The 21445-nt window shown below is 41.5% G+C and overlaps 1 protein-coding gene across 4 annotated transcripts in view; it reads right to left on the bottom strand.

The window, feature by feature from the left end:
• Positions 1-138: 138 nt before the first annotated feature.
• Positions 139-21445, bottom strand: part of LOC309392790 (uncharacterized protein) — a 47678-nt gene continuing 26371 nt past the window's right edge. For 2 of the 4 annotated variants that reach the window (XM_081954247.1, XM_081954248.1), the window contains exons 6-16: positions 21316-21374; positions 21140-21175; positions 16268-16320; positions 13449-13581; positions 10533-10729; positions 8036-8081; positions 7864-7929; positions 2466-2525; positions 2149-2231; positions 1262-1356; positions 139-694 (exon numbers count right to left, since the gene is read on the bottom strand). In XM_081954247.1, coding sequence (XP_081810373.1) covers positions 660-694; positions 1262-1356; positions 2149-2231; positions 2466-2525; positions 7864-7929; positions 8036-8081; positions 10533-10729; positions 13449-13581; positions 16268-16320; positions 21140-21175; positions 21316-21374 — 863 coding nt within the window. In that variant the 3' untranslated portion in view covers positions 139-659. Of the gene's footprint in view, positions 695-1261; positions 1357-2148; positions 2232-2465; positions 2526-7863; positions 7930-8035; positions 8082-10532; positions 10730-13448; positions 13582-16267; positions 16321-21139; positions 21176-21315; positions 21375-21445 lie in introns of those variants that run through there. The other 2 variants (XM_081954249.1, XM_081954250.1) reach the window with 2 other exon arrangements.

Genomic DNA, 21445 nt, shown 5'->3' with positions numbered 1-21445 from the left:
GTCACTTCCGGTTTGCTTGGAGGGTGGTTTTAAGCGTTCCGAAGGCTTCATGGACGGTCCCTGAAGCCTCCGGGGGAGGGGCGGGGGAGGCTCTTTTCGCCCTCCCCAGGCTCCTAATAAAGCCTCTGGAGCCTGGGGAAGGCGAAAAATAGCTTTTAAAAAGGTGAACTCAGCTGGCCAGCTGACAGGGCAGTGCCTCGCGTGCCCTGACAAATGGCTCCGCGTGCCATTGGGGCACGCGTGCCATAGGTTCGCCATCACTGTTCTAGGACTTTGTCTTGTTAGATGACCTATAATGAGTATTTTAAATTTTAAAAAATTATAAAGTTGCCTGCTGAGAAACTGTTTAGTTATTTGAATTGTTTTATCAAACTGGTTTTGCTTTCGGTATAGATATGCTACCTTATGCAAACAATCTTATTGCTTCAGCTTGATTTTATTCCATTCTGAAAATTGCCAATGTAAACATTTAAAAAAGCAGTTGAGTCTTCTGTTTGATTTATCTAGAACAATTGTATCTGGACAGAATTTTAATCTACGCCAAGTGACTCCATAATCCAAGAGTTGACCCATCAAGATATCACTGATTGATATTAGACTTAAGCAGCCCAATGAGGCTCCAAAGTAGATAGAAGCCCAGCGGCAGAACATCACATCTGTCAGACAAACCACTCTGTATGTTTAAATCCAGCAGCTAAAGAAACAAACGACAATTGGTCATGTCTTGAATTATTTTTTTGATACATTACAAATAGCTTACTGCTATATTCGTAAATACTTTCGTGCTAGATGTGTAGTTGCTAGCATTGTTTATGAACTCTAAAGAACATTTTGGATTTTAGTTCTAGGGATGTTTAGTCCAACAATTAATGAAACAAATTGATACAAGTTTGTAAAACTTCAGACAACAAATATTACAGGACCACATTATGTTAATATGCTGTCTTGGTCTACTTTTATTTCTTAAGCTATCACACCGTTATGTAGGTATCTGAAATGTAAGAATGGATTAATTTAAAAGCTTAACCAAAGTGATCATATCAAAGAACTATTAACTTTATGCTGTATATACTTGGGACATAATTGGGTTGCCTTAGCAGAATTTCATTAATACAACAGCCCATCCCAACCTATGTATTCTGGAGAATGCCTAAATGGAAGAAAGTTGCAGAAGAGGTAAAGCTGTGAAGTATAGAGTAATACACGTTAATAAAATACAATAGCCTTTACTACAACAAATATTCCGAAGCTTATTCCTTACCAATCCGTTTGATGATTTCCTCACTTTCCTCTTCAGAATTTGATTCAAAAACCAGACAATCGAAAGTGCTGTCGTCTGGAGAGTCAGGTGAAGCTCTATAAAATAAAGATGGTAACTTTAGACATCCAAAACATTTAAGATAGCATATGACTAATTGCCTGTACATAATAGCATTCCTCTAATGGGTCTATGGGACACGGTGGCTAAGACGCTGAGCTCGTTGATCAGAAAAGTTGGCAGTTCGGCAGTTTGAATCCCTAGTGCCGTGTAATGGAGTGAGATGCTGTTAACTCATCCCAGCTTCTGCCAACCTAGTAGTTCGAAAGCATGTAAAAATGAAGGTAGAAAAATAGGGACCACCTTTGATGGGAAGGTCGCAGCGCTCTGCGCCTTCAGCATTTAGTCATGCCAGCCACATGATCACACGGAGACGTCTTTCGACAGTGCTGGCTCTTTGGCTTTGAAATGGAGTTAAGCACTGCCCCCTAGAGTCGGGAATGTCTAGCACATATATGCGAGGGGAACTTTTAATAGGTCGAAGTGATAAACCAAGCTATCAGATAACCTAATACATCTTGGATATGAGCTAGTTTATCAACAATCCAATGAATTCAAGGTAACATTCTATGCGGAAGGGAACATTTAATCACAAAGAGGAACTTTGGTAGAATATGTGCTAAACAGGTAATTGGCATGATTCACAAAGTCCAATAAGGAAATCCTTATTGTTAGTAAAGAACACACTGAATATTTAAATGTAATTGATGGATGCACCCGACACTAAAAATTTCTACTACTGCTATGACTACTACATGATGAATGGGACTGGTAAATCTAGTCTTGAAATATGTTACCGCATGTGGATGATTTTTCAAAATAAAACTTACAAGCAACAGAAAGCAAAGAGATTGTGGTTATCTAGACGGCGTCCCACACAGGAAATGTCTGTGTAAGAATAACGGAAAAGAACCTGAAAATGGCAACAATTTTCAGTTAAGGCATTGGTCAAAGCTTTTTTTGGAATTATTTTTTATTGAATGTCAGTCAAGACAAAATAAAGATTAGATCTACAATTAAAAAAATAACCATTCTTAGAAACATTTCCAGTGTCTATTTTAAGCATGCATTCCCCCAGATTATAAAAAGTAAAGGCAATAAATTATTAAGGCATGATCAAGCACAGCCAGCAAACAAACGTTCTAACCTTTGATGTTGTTTTGTGTTGAACAATTATTTCAGTTTCTTTGACATCGAATAAAATTTCCTGAAGAAATAAAATTACAACTGTTAATAATGCTATTACGTGACAAAGCATCCCTAAAAGAAACTTACAATTGGACCTGCTATGTTTCCAATTTTCTTTTCCTGTTTCCTCCTTCCACCCAGACAATATCATAGCAACATAGCTTCAACTGAATCACTTTACAGATCAGTGAAATTACCACTTTAAGAGCTAACACAATAATTTCTGCAGCTATCTGAAAAAAACAATGAAAACCAACCCTTTGAAAGTTTCATTAATGTAAGCAGCATGACTTTTAAAACAGTTCTATCTATATGCAATGATCACATTTCTGCCTACCTCTAAGATGGCGGAGCAAGAATTGAATGTGTTGACTTGATATTTAGCTCTTTAAAAACCTACACGAGCAAGTGAGCTATAATATTTAGGAGAGACAAGCTGAACAAGCCTGTCCAGCTTAACATTGACCGCCAAAGTCAGCCATCACTTAAATTACAGGCAATTTTGCATCTTCTTTAAGATGTTTTGGGTATAGTTTTCACCATTGATAAACACTGGCTGGGATAATATAAACATATTCTACTTATTACAGTTCTGCATTTCTTTCCGATAGCTGAAAATTCTTCAAGATTATATATATTTGATGGATTTTGCTGGGTAGCATTGCCAGAGTGACCTATATTTATGTTCCTTAAACTGTTCAAAACCAGGGGGGGGGGGGGAGATACTGAACTAAAACAGAGGCACATGTAGTCTTCAATTTGTGATGGGTCTCTTAGCAACTATTTCAAATCATGACAGATTCTCCCCCTCCTTCCAGAAAGTACTTACAACCCAGTTCCAAAGTTTTAATGGCAGCCCTCCCTCCCCAGTCACATGACTGCATTTTGAATGCTTGGCAACCGGCCTACATTTATAGCTGTCTGCAGCATCCCATGGTCACAAAACCACAGTTTACAACATTTTTGCCAAAAACTGCTGTTTACTTCTAATTTGGGGGGAAAACAAGGGATTCATTTAACAGCCATGACATTTGCTTTATGACTGCAACATTTGCTTTAGGATTGAGGCATTCACTTTATGACCACTGTATTCACTTAAATACTGCTGTATTCGCTCAATGACCACCACACACAAAAAAAGTCCCAAAGGTGCTTTTTCAAGAGGCAACTGGACTTTCTGGTTTTTCTTTGAAGACATTTTGCTTCTCATCCAAGAAACGTCTACAGAACTGGATGAAAAGTCCAGTTGCCTTTTGATAAAGCACCTTTGGGACAACCATGACCTGGATAACTCAGAATCTCCATAGACACCACAAAAAAGGTTGCAAAATGAACTTTGGTCACGTGATAATTCATTTTAAGACCATCACAACTTACAACCATAATGGGCAGGCACCATTATAGTTGTGATTTGAGGGGTACCTGTATGTAAAACATTCCATGCTTGCACTCCCATAGACCAGTCAGGACTGAGGAGTCTGTTCCCAGACTCAAGCCCAGATGTTTTCTCCAGGCATGGACCTGATACTTGCATATTCTGGAAGTCGTGTGTTCAGGGATGAGAAGCAGCAGGAGAGGAGAAATACAGTGCTGGGAAGATAATGGAAAAATCAAAGAGAGGGACAAAGTGCATAGCAAAGAAGATTTAGGTGTAGATGGAGAGAGGGGCAGGTTGGGTATGCTGCATTGGATTTGTTCTGACCAAGGCTTCCCAAGAGCATGAAGCAAACTCCTTGTCCCGATAAAAACCCCTTTTATTAATTTATTGTGAATTCTTCTCATTTACATCCAACAAAGCCTTTCAAGGGAGGAATTACAGTCACAGACCTTATCTGGCTTGGAGAGCTGACAGGCCAATACCTGCAAAACTTGGCAAGGAGTCTCGGACAGTCACGAACCAATTAAGCGAACTAATTGACTCCTGCAACCTCCACTCTCCTTTCGCTCCTCTTTTATTTCCTCTGGGAGACGCCATTCATCGTCCACCTGTGGCCTTACTCCCAAGTCAACCCCTGTTCTTTAGCTGTTCCCTTTGTCTGGCAACTCTGCGCATGCGCACACTGGGAACAGGCTCCAGTTGTTTTCCTGTCTCACTGATGTCTGACTCTGAAGGCAGCTAATAACTGACAATACGGCCCTGGCCCCCTCTCTGCCTCCAACAGAGCCCTCATCAGAGCCTTCCCCAGACTCCAGGACTGGCCTATGTTCCTCTCCAACCTCCTCACTGTCTGAATCTGCTCTGCTGGCTGCTGGCAGGCCACAACAGGATTCAAATATGGCAGCAGCTACATGGTTACAAAGGGAAGGAAGAAATTGGAAAGATCAGCAGGTGGGATGTGGCATAGCTTTGCAGGAGAAGAGAGGAGAGGGACATCAGGTTTCTCCTACTCATAAGAGTTTTTCCCCCCCTCGGACCTCCAGGAAAAGTATGGAAAACTGAAGACAGCTCTGCAAACGTAGAATGGACAATCATGGCAAAGACCAAGCAATGTGTGTCTAGACTGGTTCCTTGGAATCTCCTCATCCGGGTAAAGAGAAGATGAGCAATATCCATGTGTTCCGGATGGCTGTTCCCTGCATGGGGATCACAGGCCGACGGTTTTCTGTGTGTTTGAGCACTGGGAGGTGAGGGGATCAGCCATCTTGCTCGCAACCATGCCAGAGGCCTTTAAACCCCATGAGGCGGTCAACCTCATGGGGTAAACTAAGTAAGAATCACAACCCGATGAGCTAATTCTATTTTATTGCACAACTTACGATGTTTCATTCAGCAACTGTTTGAAATTATGTCATTGCTGAATGAAAAGAACTTATGACACCTGCCCAAAGTTATGACCACTGTAGCAATCCCACAGTCACACGAATGAAATTTGGGCACTTGCCAATCTTCCCGCTCTTATTGACTGATACCCGAGACGCCCACTGGGTCCCACACCCTCCTCTCCACCCCTCAACACAGCTCAGTTATTTGCCTTTTCCATAGACCTCCTATGGAGATCATGTTTGGGAAGGAGATCCGACTGCTCTGCCCCTTGGCCTTTATATAAAGTAGGGCAGCCCAGAGGTTATCTAGTCCAACCCCCTGTTCATGACACCATCCTGGGATTAGCCACCAGTTCAGAGCAGGCACAATTCATTGTGGCCAGTCCCAAAATGGTGCCTACTTCTGGGATGGTGCCACGCAGCCTCTGTGTTGGAAGTCCACACTGTGGAGTGGCTGCTTCCAGAAGATCTACAGAAAAAGTGAGTGAGGAGGGTGAGGAGGAGGGTGTGGAACCCAGTAGGGTGGCAAAGCAGTCCCAAGGCCTGTGGCAACTGCAGAAAGCATGGCATGGGGTTCCTTGGGGGCCTGGAGCAGACCACTTGTGAGTTGGGTAGGGGCTGTAGTGTAAGCTTGGGCCTGCGATAGATCACCCAGAGCCTTCCCCATCCCTGAGGCATCCTGTGCTCTGTACTAATGACAACAGAGATAGCAGGGATTGGGGTCATTAAGCAAGATAATCACATGATTAAGTATCACCATAACTTGCGACTGTAATGGACAGGCTCTATTACGGTCATGCATCAAGAAATCTTGCAAGCCTGAACGTATAATCCTCTCCCCCATCTCCTTTACAGCCCAATACACTGAGGAAGGGCCTCTTCTGAGGTTCTTGCCCCACCCATTATCCAGTTGCAGGCTATGCTGGCTCTTCTCTGACTATTGCCTTGGTAGCATCTCTTGGCACGTTTTCCAAAGGTCTTTTCCACATGCTTTCACGTCACCCTGCCTTCAGACTCGCCTTTTCATTTCGCAAGTTCACTGGGGATTGTGGGCTGTGAGAACGAAATGTAGCTGTGACGCTCCCCACTTCTGCTGGCAATTCCCAACAGTTCACATGAGGTCTCCGGTAACTTGGTTGTGCTTATAGAGGTGATTGCTATCCCTCCGCAGGGAATCTATTGTACTCCCCCTCTCATGCCTGGCATGCATGATGTGGAAAGAGCTGTATCATTTCCCTACTTGGTCATTCATTCATATTTCACACTTCTTAATTGACCATCCCCCTCCCTTCCTTTTGCTCTCCCTGAAGCAGCCACCATCTCAGAATCTACTGTTCATCTTGATTAGCGGCAAACTCCTTCAAGGCCAGTAGTTGTGAAGAATAGTATTTGTCAGAGAATTGGTAATGAAAGTAGTGCACCTATTGAGGTACCTCCATGTCCACTGTTGCCTCCCATCATTTCTGGATGTGAATATACATGTAATATGACGGCCTGGCAAGAGAGGATGAAGTAGGGGGGGGGGGTCACCTTAATTCACTATAACCAGTGGTGAAATTCAGTTTTTTTTACTACTGGTTCCGTGGGCATGACTTGGTGGGTGTGGTGTGGCTTGGTGGGCGTGACTTGGTGAGCTTGGCAGGGGAAGGATACTGCAAAATCTCCATTCCCACCCCACTCTGTGGCCAGCTAGAGGTGGCATTTGCCGGTTCTCTGAACTACTCAAAATTTCCACTATCGGTTCTCCAGAACCTGCTGGATTTCACCCTTGACTATAACTTTCATTCTTTATTTAAAAAAAAAGATAATAGGGGAGAAAACAATGGGCTTTTGCGACCTGTCATCTGCAGAATAGAAACAAGCGATGATATAGATTTTCCCTTTACTGTAACAAATCTGTCCCCCAAAATGAAGAGGTCTGGAGTCAATTGGAAAGGTATGGATGATCAAGGGGAAATTCACTTGCATGAAGATGAATTGCTAAATGTATTAGGTTGAACTCACCATCATGCAACCGAATAAAATCCATAACTGAGCTTCAGTAAGATCAGCTTCCCTATAAGCTGATGTATTTTCATGCCTTCGTGAAATACTAAATGAAAGAAAAATGGTCATTGAGGTGTTCAGTCAGCAAATGTGTTGCTAAATGGGTATTTGTCTATCTCTGCCTCAAACGGTGGACTTCTACTAGTTCTAATCTAGAAAATTCTGATACTTGATTTATTTCTCATACATGATTTAATGGCACTTCTCAAGGCATTTCCTATTAAAAACAAAAGTTCAGCCATGTTCTGCCTTTAACTTAAGAGACGTAAGGGAGGGATTTTTCTTTACAGAATTTGTTACACAGAACATGTTTTTATCTAAAATATAACCCTTGTCACCCGTGGTGTTTTCTCATTTCAAATAGCTCTAGTATCTAAATCCCGATTGACTTTATTCATTAAATTATCAAGATTGCCATCCCAATGGGCGGTAGTGATCAAGATTCAATCTGCTTCTTTGTTTAAAAAGCATAACTTAAAATAATGATTTAAGAGGAAAAGAAAGTAGTTTGATAAACATTCATCTCTTATTCCCAGCATGACTCTTACCTGCTGTGGTAAATGCTGATCTAACACCATGGGTATGCCTACGTCTAATATATCTTTGCCTCCATACTGGAAAAGAAACCAAGAGATGAACAAAATGTGAGAAAAATGCAAACCTAAAAGCAGGATTGAAAACTGAACAACCCCCCTTTCCTCTTTAGAAACATAGTCTCACCTTTCCTACATTGGCCTGGCCTACGTACCGCAGATTGTACAGGAGTCTGTGGAGAAATGAGATTAAATAATTAGTTCAAGTAATCTATGCACAGTTTCATTTTCACATCAAGATGCAGCATGTGAAAAAATTCCAAAAGCAAACTGAAGTTGCCTTCATAGAAGTTTAGGACTGAAGAGCTATGCTTGTTTTCCCAGGCTCTCGATCAGTAGTCCTTACTGACAGCAGAGGAAGAGTAGTTCTACTACTACCGTAGTAGACAGTACTTCTATCATGTCTCACTAATCATGGTATCAAATGATCTTAGTATCATCAAGACAGAAACCAAAAGCCCTGTTTTTCTAAGAAGGGCATACCGTATTTTTTGGACTATAAGACGCACTGGTGTATAAGACGCACCAGGATTTCGAAGAGGTAAGTAAGAAAAAAAAAGTGTTTGCCTTCCCTCAGTCCCCAGCAGTAGTCTGCAGGCTTCAGCAGGGTTGGGGCAAGAGGAAAAAATGCCCCCATTTTTGTGAAAAACGGACTGTTTTGGGATGCAGGGACGGGGCTTCCGGAGGCCAAAAATGGCTGTATTCAGTGTATAAGACGCATCAACATTTCCATGCTCTTTTAGGGGGGAAAAGATGTGTCTTATACTCCAAAAAATATGGTATATATGTTAATAGGGCGCCTCTTATATTGATCAGTTAAGGTAAAATATATAAATGCAGTTGATAATATCAATAAAATAACAAGAACAGCAAAATGATACAGTGGATAACAATTACTAAAAACTATTAAAAATTGAGTGGTGTCTGATATTATGGAGAGCAGACTTTCACCAAGTCTGAACCATAGACTTACACTCAAATAGTGTGAGAGAGTATTAAGTAATCCAAAGTGTTCTTTTTATTGCTGAGATTTGAGCTCAAATCTCTGAAGTCCAGGAAATGATCTGCTGAGCTTCTCCAGTCTTTTGCCTCGGTGCATGAACCTACAAGGGCAGCTCTCTGGTCTCCTACTTAGCTTTCATGGACTTCTTCCCTATTTCAGGAAGGGAGGTGTGTTCCACTAAATTAATTTTGTATACTGCCAGTAAGAAAACATTCATTTAGTATTCAGATTGCAATTCCCAGGATTCACAACTGCATCCCTCACACTTCCAGAGAGCTGGGCTAGATCATTCACCAGCAAATTTATACAAGGCAGCTGAGTAAAACCTAGATGGCATGCCACACATGTGATTGAGAAATGCAAAACTGCATTATGAGTTTTCTGTATAATAATAGATGAAAATGGTGAATAGAAGAAGTTAATCTAACCCAGTTTAGAACACGTTCTATATAGAGAATAAGCCATATAAACATGCCTGTGCCATTCACATTCCACAATACAAAATATTTCCCTTCCACTGAATCTTGTACTTCCAGAAGGAGAGCAGGAGGGAGATCTCCGTTATACCACATGGGTGTTAAAGAAACAGCTTGTAGAGAACAGGCTGAAAAAAATGTTTTAAGCAATAGAATAGCATTTCCTTGGCTAGTTTGACCATTAGCTGGCTATTGTCCAATATGGTCTATGACTTCCTTGTCACAGCTTTATAAGAGAGCAATGCATACTGTGTTTCCCTGAAAATAAGACAGGGTCTTATTTTCTTTTGACCCCCGAAATAAGCACTTGGCTTTATTTTCGGGGAATTTTTCTTATTTTTGAGGTGCAGGAGGCGGTAAGCGTGGTCACCTCATGGCTGCTGCTGTGTTGCAATATTTTCGGGGAGGGCTTATTTTAGCGCATGCGCTCAAAAGCCCGATTGGCCTTATTATCTGGGGAGGTCTTATTTTCGGGGAAACAAGGTATATTACGATGTCTTACCAAAATCTAAGTCCCCTTCTGCACTCAGAAGAAATTGTATATGTTTTCTTGCAAATGCCACAAAGCATTACATTGTTCTACCTACAGCAAATGATCGCACAAAGAAATCAGAACCTGACCATAAGTGGCCCGTCTGAATCAAATGCCATTTTCCACTTTTATTCCAAATCTACCACCTTTATTGTAACAGCTAGTCAAACCATGAATGGGTTTTCTATAGAGAAAAGTGGTTTTTTCCATGAGTGGAAAACCCTAAAACGTCTAAAACTGAAGCTCCCCATAACACTCCCCTTAGTGGTGCATCTGCAATTTGCTGATGATTCGGTGCAGGTAACCTATAACTCCATCTTTTCTGTAACCACCAGAAATGAGGTTTGTGAGATCTGTTGGGGTTCTGTTTCAGGCGGGGTATTGAAAAGTATGTGTCCGCCACCCTTGGTCTGACATTTGAAAGAGGCTGGCTCCCTTCCAGGATTGCCTCTCAGGCTAGAGACTGCAAACTGCAATAGCTGAAGGACCAGTGGGTTAGATTTGGGGAATGACCTATGCACCAATGACCTATGCACCCAACCAGTGGTGATGAGGTAGGACTTGTGAAAATCCGCCATACTTTTGTTTCTTAATTGTCCCGAGCAGCCACTACCTGCCTCCTTGCAAACTTCGCTCCTCATTCTCTTCTTTAGATTTGTGTTCATGTTGGAGTTGGAAGCTGGGGATTTTTTCTCTGAGAACTTTTAGATAGGGCAACAATGGCTTGAACATTCCTCCATCATGCCATTTCCACCGGATTAGGCGAAAGCTTAGTGGTTTGCCTTTCAGCTTCTGCAGTACTGAGCCAGCCTGCAACGAACAGATACATGGATGATCAGCAAGAGTCTCCTAACATCATCCACTAGATTAGTTATTCCCTGACCTTCTAATAAATCTGGAGCCAGGGATAGCTGATCAAAATGGTCACTCTGGTTACTACTAGGATATGTCAGTGAAGTTTGTTAATTTATTGACTGGGTATTTTCCTAGTAATTAAAAACCTTAGCACAGTATCAGAGGTGGGTTCCTAGTGGTTCGGCCCGGTTTGGCCGAGTAGGTAGTACCTCGGCCTGCCACACCCCTAAACCAGTTCTCTCGGCGGCGCCATAGGCACCGCCATCTTGTTTTTTACTTCCGCGCATGCCCAGAAGCAATTTTTTTAGTACTGCACATGTGCGCGAAGCAAACCGGCAGTAGCAGCAGTCAGAACCCACCTCTGCACAGTATCTAAGCTGTTATCATTGAGCATATATAAGAGTTAGTATGTCTTTTGCTAGCATATTCTTATTATGGTGAATCCCATAGTCAACCAGATGTTTAGATTGGATTTGGCATTATTGTTCAACTGCTGAGTCCTGCTCAAGGGATAGACAGACATTGTTATTTTATAATATTAAAGGTACCGTCACAGCATCTAAGCTTTCCAAATAAAGCTGCCTTTTGCAATTGACTGATGAGTATTATTATATATCCAACAACATGAAATCACAGCTGTCAGCTTGTTAGCTGGTGTTAGCATTCACACAGATGACATTCTTCCCAATAACCTAAGATGTTGTACAGTAATGCACTAGTGTAGAATCTGTGTGGAGCCAAGCCCCGTGACCTTTTATAACTAACGGGTGATGTTGTCAACACCCAGATTTTCTATGTGGCGTCCAAAATCTTTTGGTATGGCATCTTTGTGCCAATAATAGCTGGGATTACGATGGCCAGGTAATGCCATAATCTTTCAATTTAGATTTTCAGACTTTGATACTTTGTGATCTTCTCCAATTGGCGCATTTTAAAACATGCACCAAGGATTATTATTTTGTCCCAGCTTTTTTCATATATAAATCAAGATGGAAAATATACTAATAGATCTGCCTTTCCCCCCTATAACAAGGTGGGTTAGGCTGAGATTGACTGACTGGAGGTCACCCACTTGGCTTTCATAACTGAGAGGCCTAGCACCTTCAACACTGCATCAAAATGGCTCTGTAATACAGTATAATATGTGGATCGCTAACAGATTCTTCAGTAAAATGTTGCAGTGTGGAGCACTTCAGTTTCTAATGCCTTCCATGAAGCTCATCCACATTTCTCACCTGTCCTTTCCCCACCACTTTTCTTCCTTGGGATCTGTCAGCATTCTGGATTCATCCCCTGTATATCCTTGTTGGTCTGTTTTAGAGTGTCCTTCCCTGATAACAGTTTTTTTTTTGTTTCTAAAGACTTTTGTTTTCTGCAAATACTTCTGCAAATAGTGCAGTCCCACTAAACTTATCGTTGCCTCTTTATAAAATGGGAAGATGCTGTTTTCCCTACACATAGATATACTGAAAGAATTAAAATTGGCTCTTAGTATAAAGATCACAATGAGTTGGGACCATACCTCTTAAGAGAAGTTTATATGTATGTGTGTGTGTGTGTGTGTGTGTGTGTATTTGTGTTACAACCCCTGGTATGCCCAAATATGGGAGGGAGCTCACTACTCCCCCTTTCTGTCCTTCGGCTCATTACAGATAGCCATCCAGGCAGAAAACCATATTTTTATTTTTAATGTTGCCTTTGCTATGTTTGTGTTATATTTGTGCTGATAAATAAATAAAGGGAGACTAGTATAGATCTATTTCAAGCTATTTAGCTCTCATCAGCTAGCCATACCCTTACTGGGATTTGAACCTGGGCTGTATTACATATTAGGCAGATATAAATATATAAATATACAGAATTGTACATAACCATTTGAGAGTGATAGCTACTTCAGACAAGATCGGATGATTTTTTTAAAAATCTTCTCTTCCTTTAAAAAGTTCAAGGGATGACATGTTCTTTAGCCACACTTCATTTTAATTGTTATTCTTTATGTTTTGAAATGCTAAGGACCATTATTCCAAACTGTTTTTGGCGTTGACAGGTGCCCTCTCTCTTTTTCTCTATTTTTTTTACATACTGTATAAAACAGTCTTGGTCATCAGCATGCTGTGCCTGAGATAAGAGTAGAAATAAATAGCCTGTTCTGAGGAAGATACGGTAGACTGAATAGTCATTGCACTGATACTAAGCATCGCTATTCCAAGTAAGCCACCCATTCATTCTTCTTCATGATCTCCATGCGACAGACCTTATAAGTGTGTATTTGAACATTCTATGTTGATTCCCACAGAAGGTAATCTCTTGGAGGGGTAATACGAGGTGATGGGGAAGTATGCTAATAGTAGGGTACAGTTTTAACTCTTTAGTTAGTCCTTAAATAAACCAGTGATATCCAAAATTTACACTTCTGAAATCTTAAATAATAATCCTAAGTAGAAATCTCATAAATATTAAAAAGATTTTAAAAACCAGGTACGTTTCTACATCCCTCCTGCCTTGATTTTTCATCTTGATCTCCAGGTCAAACCCAAGAGTTTTTGTTCAGTTCAGTTCCCATAGCAACAAGGCACAGCCATCTCTTCCATTTCTTTTCAGGTCAAAGTAGCAGACAATACACCAACTTTCCCTCCTCCATCTCGAGGGATCTGGATGTTCCTCCCTCCCATACCTGTCCATTGCAAGCATTCCTCAACGAAGCTCCATTTATCTCATCAATGACATCTCCAACTAGTACTACCTCATCCACCTCTGCTTGGCTCTTTGGAAGCACGTCTATTATGAAAATCCGTCCATTTAAATACCTGATATAAAAAAGAAGAAGAAAATAGAATTATCCTTGAAGAATTGAATTATTAGAGACTCAAACAAAAGAAAGTAATGAGGAAAATAATGAGGTTGGGTACAGCAGCTTAGGAAAATAATACACTGATTAGTCACAGTTCAAACACACATAATAGCAATAGCACTTAGATTTATATACGTCTTCACAGTGCTTTAGAGCCCTCTCTATGCAGTTTACACAGTCTATTGCCCCCTACAATCTGGGTCCTCATTTTACTGACCTCAGAAGGATGGAAGGCTGAGTCAAACTTGAGCTGGTGAGATTCGAACTGCCAAATTGCTGGCAATCGGCAGTCAGCAGAATTAGTCTGCAGTACTGCATTCTAATCGCTGTGCCACCATACCCCCTAAGAGACCAAGGGAGTTCCACCCAGAGGCCAATGATGCAGGTGGCCCAGCAACATACAAAGTCTTATCCTTCTTCCAAACCTGAACACTTTGGTAAACTGAAGCATGTTACGAAATGTTGGTAAGAGAGTAAAAACCAAACCAGACCAAAAATGCCTGTGTATCAACAAGAGTTAGTGGGTATGTGGCCGAGAAACCAGATCTTGTAGAGGCAGTTTTTTGTTTGAGTGGTTTAGATCAGGGGTCTCCAACCTTGGCAACTTTAAGCCTGGAGGACTTCAACTCCCAGAATGCTTTGCTGGCTGGGGTATTCTGGGAGTTGAAGTCTGCCAGGCTTAAAGCTGCCATGGTTGGAGACCCCTGGTTTAGATTACACTCCCATTTGTACTGGTCAGCAAAGCTAGTGCTAAGGCATAATGGAAGTTGTATATCAAAACACCTTGAAACTGGTTACATATTGTCCTAGAAATTACCTTGAGATGAAGCTCTGATGTAAAAAAAATTTTTAGGAAAAGGAACGGAAGTGGAAAGTTGATACGATAAATGTACTGAATTAATTGAGGAGGCCCCAGTTCAAATGACTAGCTTCTTGGGACCACTTGCCATTTGAGATGCATTAGGTTGAAACATTGCAAAGAGGTTCAGTTGTTGTTAAGATATAAACATATACTGGAAATAGTTAAAAATACTGTATCATTAATTTTGAGCAGAGAAGCAATACTTTGAAAGTAAATGTTTTCCTGTCCATAATTTTGTTTAGCTCATCCTCCACTAAGTTCAAAATACCACATGTAAAGTTATATTGGACAAGCGTTAGAATTTGGAGGAGGTAATTTATACACCGAAAACATGTTCTTCTTTCTAATATTTTCTCTCAAATTCCTTCCTAAATTTGTTTTTTCTTTTAGATAATGTCCAAGCTTTAAAATAGACTAATCTATCTGACAGATGGATTATAAGAAGAAGATGCTAAACAATGTACAGTGGTTTAATGATATGCCACTATTGGCAGAAACAGGGTATCTATTCTTAATTTACTGATGGATGCAGCATTTAATATCTTTGGTCTATATACAAGGAACTCATTAACGTAAACTTGATTCTTTGACCTCATAATAGGCAAGCCAATATGCAATACAATACAATACAATACAATACAATACAATACAATAGTAGAGTTGGAAGGGACCTTGGAGGTCTTCTAGTCCAACCCCCTGCCTAGGCAGGAAACCCTATACCGTTCCAGACAAATGGCTATCCAACATCTTCTTAAAGACTTCCAGTGTTGGGGCATTCACAACTTCTGGAGGCAAGCTGTTCCACTGATTAATTGTTCTAACTGTCAGGAAGTTTCTCCTCAGTTCTAAGTTGCTTCTCTCCTTGATTAGTTTCCACCCATTGCTTCTTGTTCTGTCCTCAGGTGCCTTGGAGAATAGCTTGACTCCCTCTTCTTTGTGGCAACCCCTGAGATATTGGAACACTGCTATCATGTCTCCCCTAGTCCTTCTTTCTCTTAAGCTAGACATACCTAGTTCCTGCAACCGTTCTTCATATGTTTTAGTCTCAAGTCCCCTAATCATCTTTGTTGCTCTTCTCTGCACTCTTTCTAGAGTCTTCACATCTTTTCTACATCGTGGCGACCAGAACTGAATGCAGTATTCCAAGTGTGGCCTTACCAAGGCATTATAAAGTGGTATTAACACTTCATGTGATCTTGATTCTATCCCTCTGTTGATGCAGCCTAGAACTGTGTTGGCTTTTTTGGCAGCTGCTGCACACTGCTGGCTCATATTTAAATGATTGTCCACTAGAACTTCAAGATCCCTCTCACAGTTACTACTATTGAGCACGGTACCACCTATACTGTACCTGTGCATTCCGTTTTTGTTGGTAGTACCTGGCCCAATTATATCCACCTGAGAAAGTATTTCAGCCTCAGTGATTGTTGAATTTTTACCCAAGTATCTTTTCTTATATTTCTTTTCAGCAGCTTGTGAGCAATGTCCAGTGAAATCTCAGAAGTTGAGCAGAATACATAATATAAAATGGATCTAAGTTAGCGTTGTGTGCCAAAACATAACTGTCAGATTGTTTTTGGCTTAATGTTTTGTAAACCATGGTTTATTATGACTTATTGTTGTATGTGAACCCAGTTACTGTGGTTTATTCAATAAACCACAATTAAAAATCATAGCTTGGCATGATCTATGAAGCCAGCAATTGCTTTATTGATTGGATCTGAATGGCTGCTAAAACCAAGGATCAGAAAGCCATATATGAAAGGGTCAAATCTCTTACCTCAGCACCATTCCCAATTCCCGGCAAGGGACAGTTTCATAAGTCTGGCATACCTGGAAAGCACAATTTGTCAGTAGAACTTCCAGCACATTTGAAGGAATTCTCCTTCATCAAGCTTTCATCATTGACAAAAATAGGACATTTTGCTTCCAATAGGGCCTCTAAATACTACCACTCTTATGTAGCTTCCATTAGATGGGATGAAGTGCCATATGAAGGTGACAAGTCAGTCAGTCAGATTGACTGTCTGTCTGTCTGTCTGTCTGTCTGTCTGTCTGTCTGTCTGTCTGTCTGTCTGTCTATCTATCTATCTATCTATCTATCTATCTATCTATCTATCTATCTATCTATCTATCTATCTATCATCTATCTATCTATGTGATTTGTACCTGCCCATCTCACCATAGTGATTCTGGGCATTTTATTAGTAACATCATAAAATAATATTAAAATGTGACTAAAAAAGCCAAGTTAAGCTCTGGATGTCAGGAGACAAAGATAAATGCCTAACTCATTTGATGGTGATGAGTTTATTCTTTCATAAGGTGACAATGAATAAAGTATAATGTGCCAGATATGGGTGCACAGAACACAACTGTAATCTTTAGTAGAAGAAATGTATGAATGTAAGAAAATAGGTTTAGTTTTGTGGCCCAGCAGGATCTGGTTGAGTTGCTGATGGACTCGGATAGCGAGGAACCAGATAAGTTTGCCTGGATGATGTGGAGGACCCTGTGCAGGGTTCAGACTCAGAGCAGGGACCAGAGAGGCTGGTTGGCCACCAGGAGGTGCCTGAGGCATGGAGCAGTGGGGAGGATGAAAGGCAGTTTGTCCCTGATGCTAGATTGAGAAGGGCTGAGAAACAGAAGCAGCAACTCTGTAGGCAGGCTCACAGAAGATGATTAAGCACAGGTGGTTGTGGATTGGCCCCTTCCAAGAGAGATTATAGGTGAGGTGTTGGGAGGGGACATTAGCAGGAAACAACCGTTCGAATTAGTAGTTAAGAAAATCTATCTGTGCATTCTAGCCGTGTCTGTTCGTTTGGACTAATAATCTGGGTTGCTGCAGAGCTACTCTATTGAATGTGACTTGTCTGGGCCCTCAGCCAAAGGATTCGTTATCTCAGTAATTAAACAGTGGCAAACAGCCAAGCCTGTGTTCTGGTTTATTCACAGGTGTGTGTGTGTGGGGGGGGTCAGAACAGTTTATTATACATTTGATTTTGAGAAACCCTATAATAAAATGAAAACCTTCAATTTGAAATATTTTACATTAAATTCACAGTTGTTGAGCATGATAACAACTGTACATTGGTAAGTAAGATAAATTGAATGCTTAGCAAAAGATCTAACATTGAGGAAGTGTAAGATAAGGACATGTGATGTTTCCTTTGCTGTACTTAGACATAAGATAAACAGAACGGTGATGTCAGAGGTATGTTGATTGGGATATGGACTTTTTATGCATAGGATGCCATACCGTTAGTTAAGAACCTGGATGATATGCAAAAAAATTAAAGTTGTATATGCGCAAGCCATATAGTTTGATTCTGTTGCCCCCGAGGATTTGGATAGGTTGCGTGGACGGCTGCGACCCACCACATGTTTAATGGACCCGTGTCCCTCCTGGTTGGTACTGGCATCTTGGGAGGTGACCCGAGGCTGGCTTCTGGGCCTGGTGAATGCCTCATTGGGTGAGGGATCCTTACCAGCCGCCTTGAAGGAGGCGGTGGTGTGACCCTTACTTAAGAGGCCTGCACTCGACCCAATGGAGCTAGCTAACTATCGTCCAGTCTCCAACCTTCCGTTTTTAGCGAAGGTTGTCGAGAATGTGGTGGCGCAGCAGTTTCCACAACACCTTGACGAATCCGAGTATCTAGACTCACGCCAGTCCGGCTTCCGACCCGGGCACAGCACAGAGACAGCCTTGGTCGCGTTGGTCGATGATCTCTGGAGGGCCAGAGATAGAGGTTGTTCCTCTATCCTGGTCCTATTAGACCTCTCGGCGGCTTTTGATACCATCGACCATGGTATCCTATTGCGCCGGTTGGAGGGGATAGGAGTCGGAGGTACCGTTTTGCGGTGGTTCGGCTCCTACCTCTCCGACCGGAGGCAATGTGTGTTGACAGGGGGACAGAGGTCGACCCCGAGGCCACTCACTTGTGGAGTGCCACAGGGGTCGGTCCTCTCGCCTCTCCTGTTCAACACATATGTGAAGCCGCTGGGTGAGATCATCCGTGGTTTTGGGGTTGAGTATCACCTCTACGCTGATGATACTCAGCTGTATATTTCAACCCCAAACCACCCCAACGAGGCTGTTGAAGTGATGTCCCGGTGCTTGGAAGCCGTCGGGGTCTGGATGGGGGACAACAGACTTAAACTCAACCCCTCCAAGACCGAGTGGCTGTGGCTACCGGCACCTCGGTTCAGCCAGCTGATTCCATCGCTGGCCATAGGGGGCGAACAATTGCCCCCTGTGGAACGGGCGCGCAATTTGGGCGTCCTCCTTGATGCCCGGCTGTCAATGGATGACCATGTGGCAGCCGTGGCGAGGGGGGCGTTCCACCAGGTTTGCCTGGTGCGCCAATTGCGCCCCCTACTGGACCGGGATGCCCTACGCACGGTCACTCATGCGCTGGTGACGTCCCGCCTGGATTACTGCAATGCTCTCTACATGGGGCTGCCCTTGGGACGCGCCCGGAGACTGCAGTTGGTTCAGAACGCAGCCGCGCGGGCTGTGATGGGGAGTACGAGGTACTCCCACGTAACACCTCTCCTGCGCGAGCTGCACTGGCTACCTGTGGTTTTTCGGGTGCGTTTCAAGGTGCTGATTACCATCTTTAAAGCGCTCCATGGCACGGGACCTAGTTACTTGCGGGATCGCATCCTCCCACATACATCCCTGCGGCCAATTCGCTCACACAGGGAGGGACTTCTCCTGGTGCCGTCCACTAGGCAATGCCAACGGGCGACACCAGGGAGTAGGGCCTTCTCTGTGATGGGCCCAACCCTCTGGAATGACCTCCCCCCCGACATTAGAACCACTTCTGACCTCCGCTCCTTCCGGCAAAAATTGAAGACTCACCTGTTCCGATTAGCAGGCCTGGCATAATTACAACTGTCCCTCCTGGCAAATGTATTATTATCTGGTTATCTTAGGGTTTTTTAATCTGTTGTGTCTGTTTTAGGGATTTTAAAAAAATTATATTTATTTAGCTTTGTACAGTTCTTTTAATTGCATTTTAACCTCCTCCAAACTGTACATATTTAATTTTTTATTGTATTTTGTGATATTCTCTATGGACTGTACACCGCCCCGAGTCCCTTCTGGGAGAGGGGACGGTCTAGAAGCACCAAATATAAATAAATAAATAAATAAATATAGATTCCAAAATTAATTCAATAATAATATAACTAAAGTAGTGAAGTAAAGTAGTATTTGATAGAACTGAGTCAAGAGTTTCAAGTTATTAATAAATGGGGAAGACTAGAGTAAATAAATTATTTGTATACCTATCGTGTTTACTTTGTTTTATTTGCATATATGTTTTATTTGTATACCTATAATGTTTAAGGGACATGGTGGCTCAGTGGCTAAGACGCTGAGCTTGTCGGCAGTTCAAATCCCTAGCATCGCGTAACGGAGTGAGCTCCCGTTACTTGTCCCAGCTTCTGCTAACCTAACAGTTTGAAAGCATGTAAAAATGCAAGTCGAAAAATAGGGACCACCTTTGGTGGGAAGGTAACAGAGCTCTGTGTGCCTTCGGTGTTTAGTCATGCCAGCCACATGACCATGGAGACTATGGTCAGCACTGGCTCTTTGGCTTTGAAACAGAGATGAGCACCACCCCCTAGAGTCGGGAACGACGAGCACATATGTCCGAGGGGAACCATTACCTTTACATGTTTACTAAATATGGGGAAATTATATGCATGTTTCTTTGAACATAAGCACTTGAAAGGGACTTTATGAAGTTCCTTGAACCCTTGAAATCTCCATTTATTCACAAAGGAAAGAACAGACTTGCAGTTATAGGGTGAAACAAAATCATTAATTGTAGGGAAAGTAGAATTCTAAGGCAGATTCAGTTTCATCATAACTTGAATTATCCTTGATCTTGAGAGCTAAAAGGGGGAACCAATCATAGCATTTCTATATGTTGCTTCCAGCATCTCTCACAATTAGTCATGCTATAGGAATTGTAAAGAAGTCATAATTATGCAAATGCAGAAGCCTAACTCAATTTAATGCACAAAATCAAGCACGGTTTAGAAACATACTGGGCCAGCCTAAGGCCCAATTTGATAGCATGAAACTATTTGGGTCTTACCATAGTAATCTTTTCTTTCCACAAAAGAGTATAAATATGTTTATAGCAGATACAATTTAAGAACAATTATCAAACTGACAGCCTGTTTCCATGATCCAGTAAAAGCCAGCTCTAAATCCTTAGATACAATTGAAATACTGAAAAGACAAATGCTTAAAATGTCAACAAAAACATAGATAATGGAAACAATACTGTTGGAACTTGAGGCTCAAATTTCATAGACATGTTTTTTTTTAATAACTGAGGTTGGATGCATGATTAGAAAGCACATTAAAAGCTCATTATCAAATTCAAAAATATGCCCCAAATGCAGATTTCTAAGAGTTCCTGTCACCATTTCTGTGTAAGATAGTATAAAAATTAAATTCTAGCCCCAAAGATGAAATGCCAGTTTGGTTTTCCTGTCATGAAAATGTTAAGGCTTGCATGATCAGTAAAAAAAAGACAACAGCAGAATATTATGAGTTACAAATCAGAACAGAAGAACATAATTAATTATATAATAGATGACATAAAAGAAAGAAAAATTAAATATCTCTTACCGGAAGTTGCCAGCTTTCATCCAAGAAACTGGAATTCTGCAAACAGATATTCAACAATCTGTAACCCCCATAATTAGTGATTAAACAGAAAGTATTAAAAACAGCAGGAATATCAATAAATCCATCATAAGAAAGATTTTTAAAAAAACATGATCCAAAGCTACCAACTACTGTACCTGCAAATCTAGGAAGAAATTCATTTCTGTAACCACCAACATCATGGAGAAGAAAGGCTCTGGAAAGTTTTTTAAAAAAGGATTTTAGGTCATTATCCAATCACAACAAATGGACATTTTGTTGCAGTGA

This window comes from Natrix helvetica (assembly GCF_964273705.1).
Source record: "Natrix helvetica genome assembly, chromosome: 1".
NCBI lineage: Eukaryota > Metazoa > Chordata > Lepidosauria > Squamata > Natricidae > Natrix > Natrix helvetica.
Note: the sequence above shows the minus strand (reverse complement) of the source record. Positions and strands in the feature narration are given on the sequence as shown.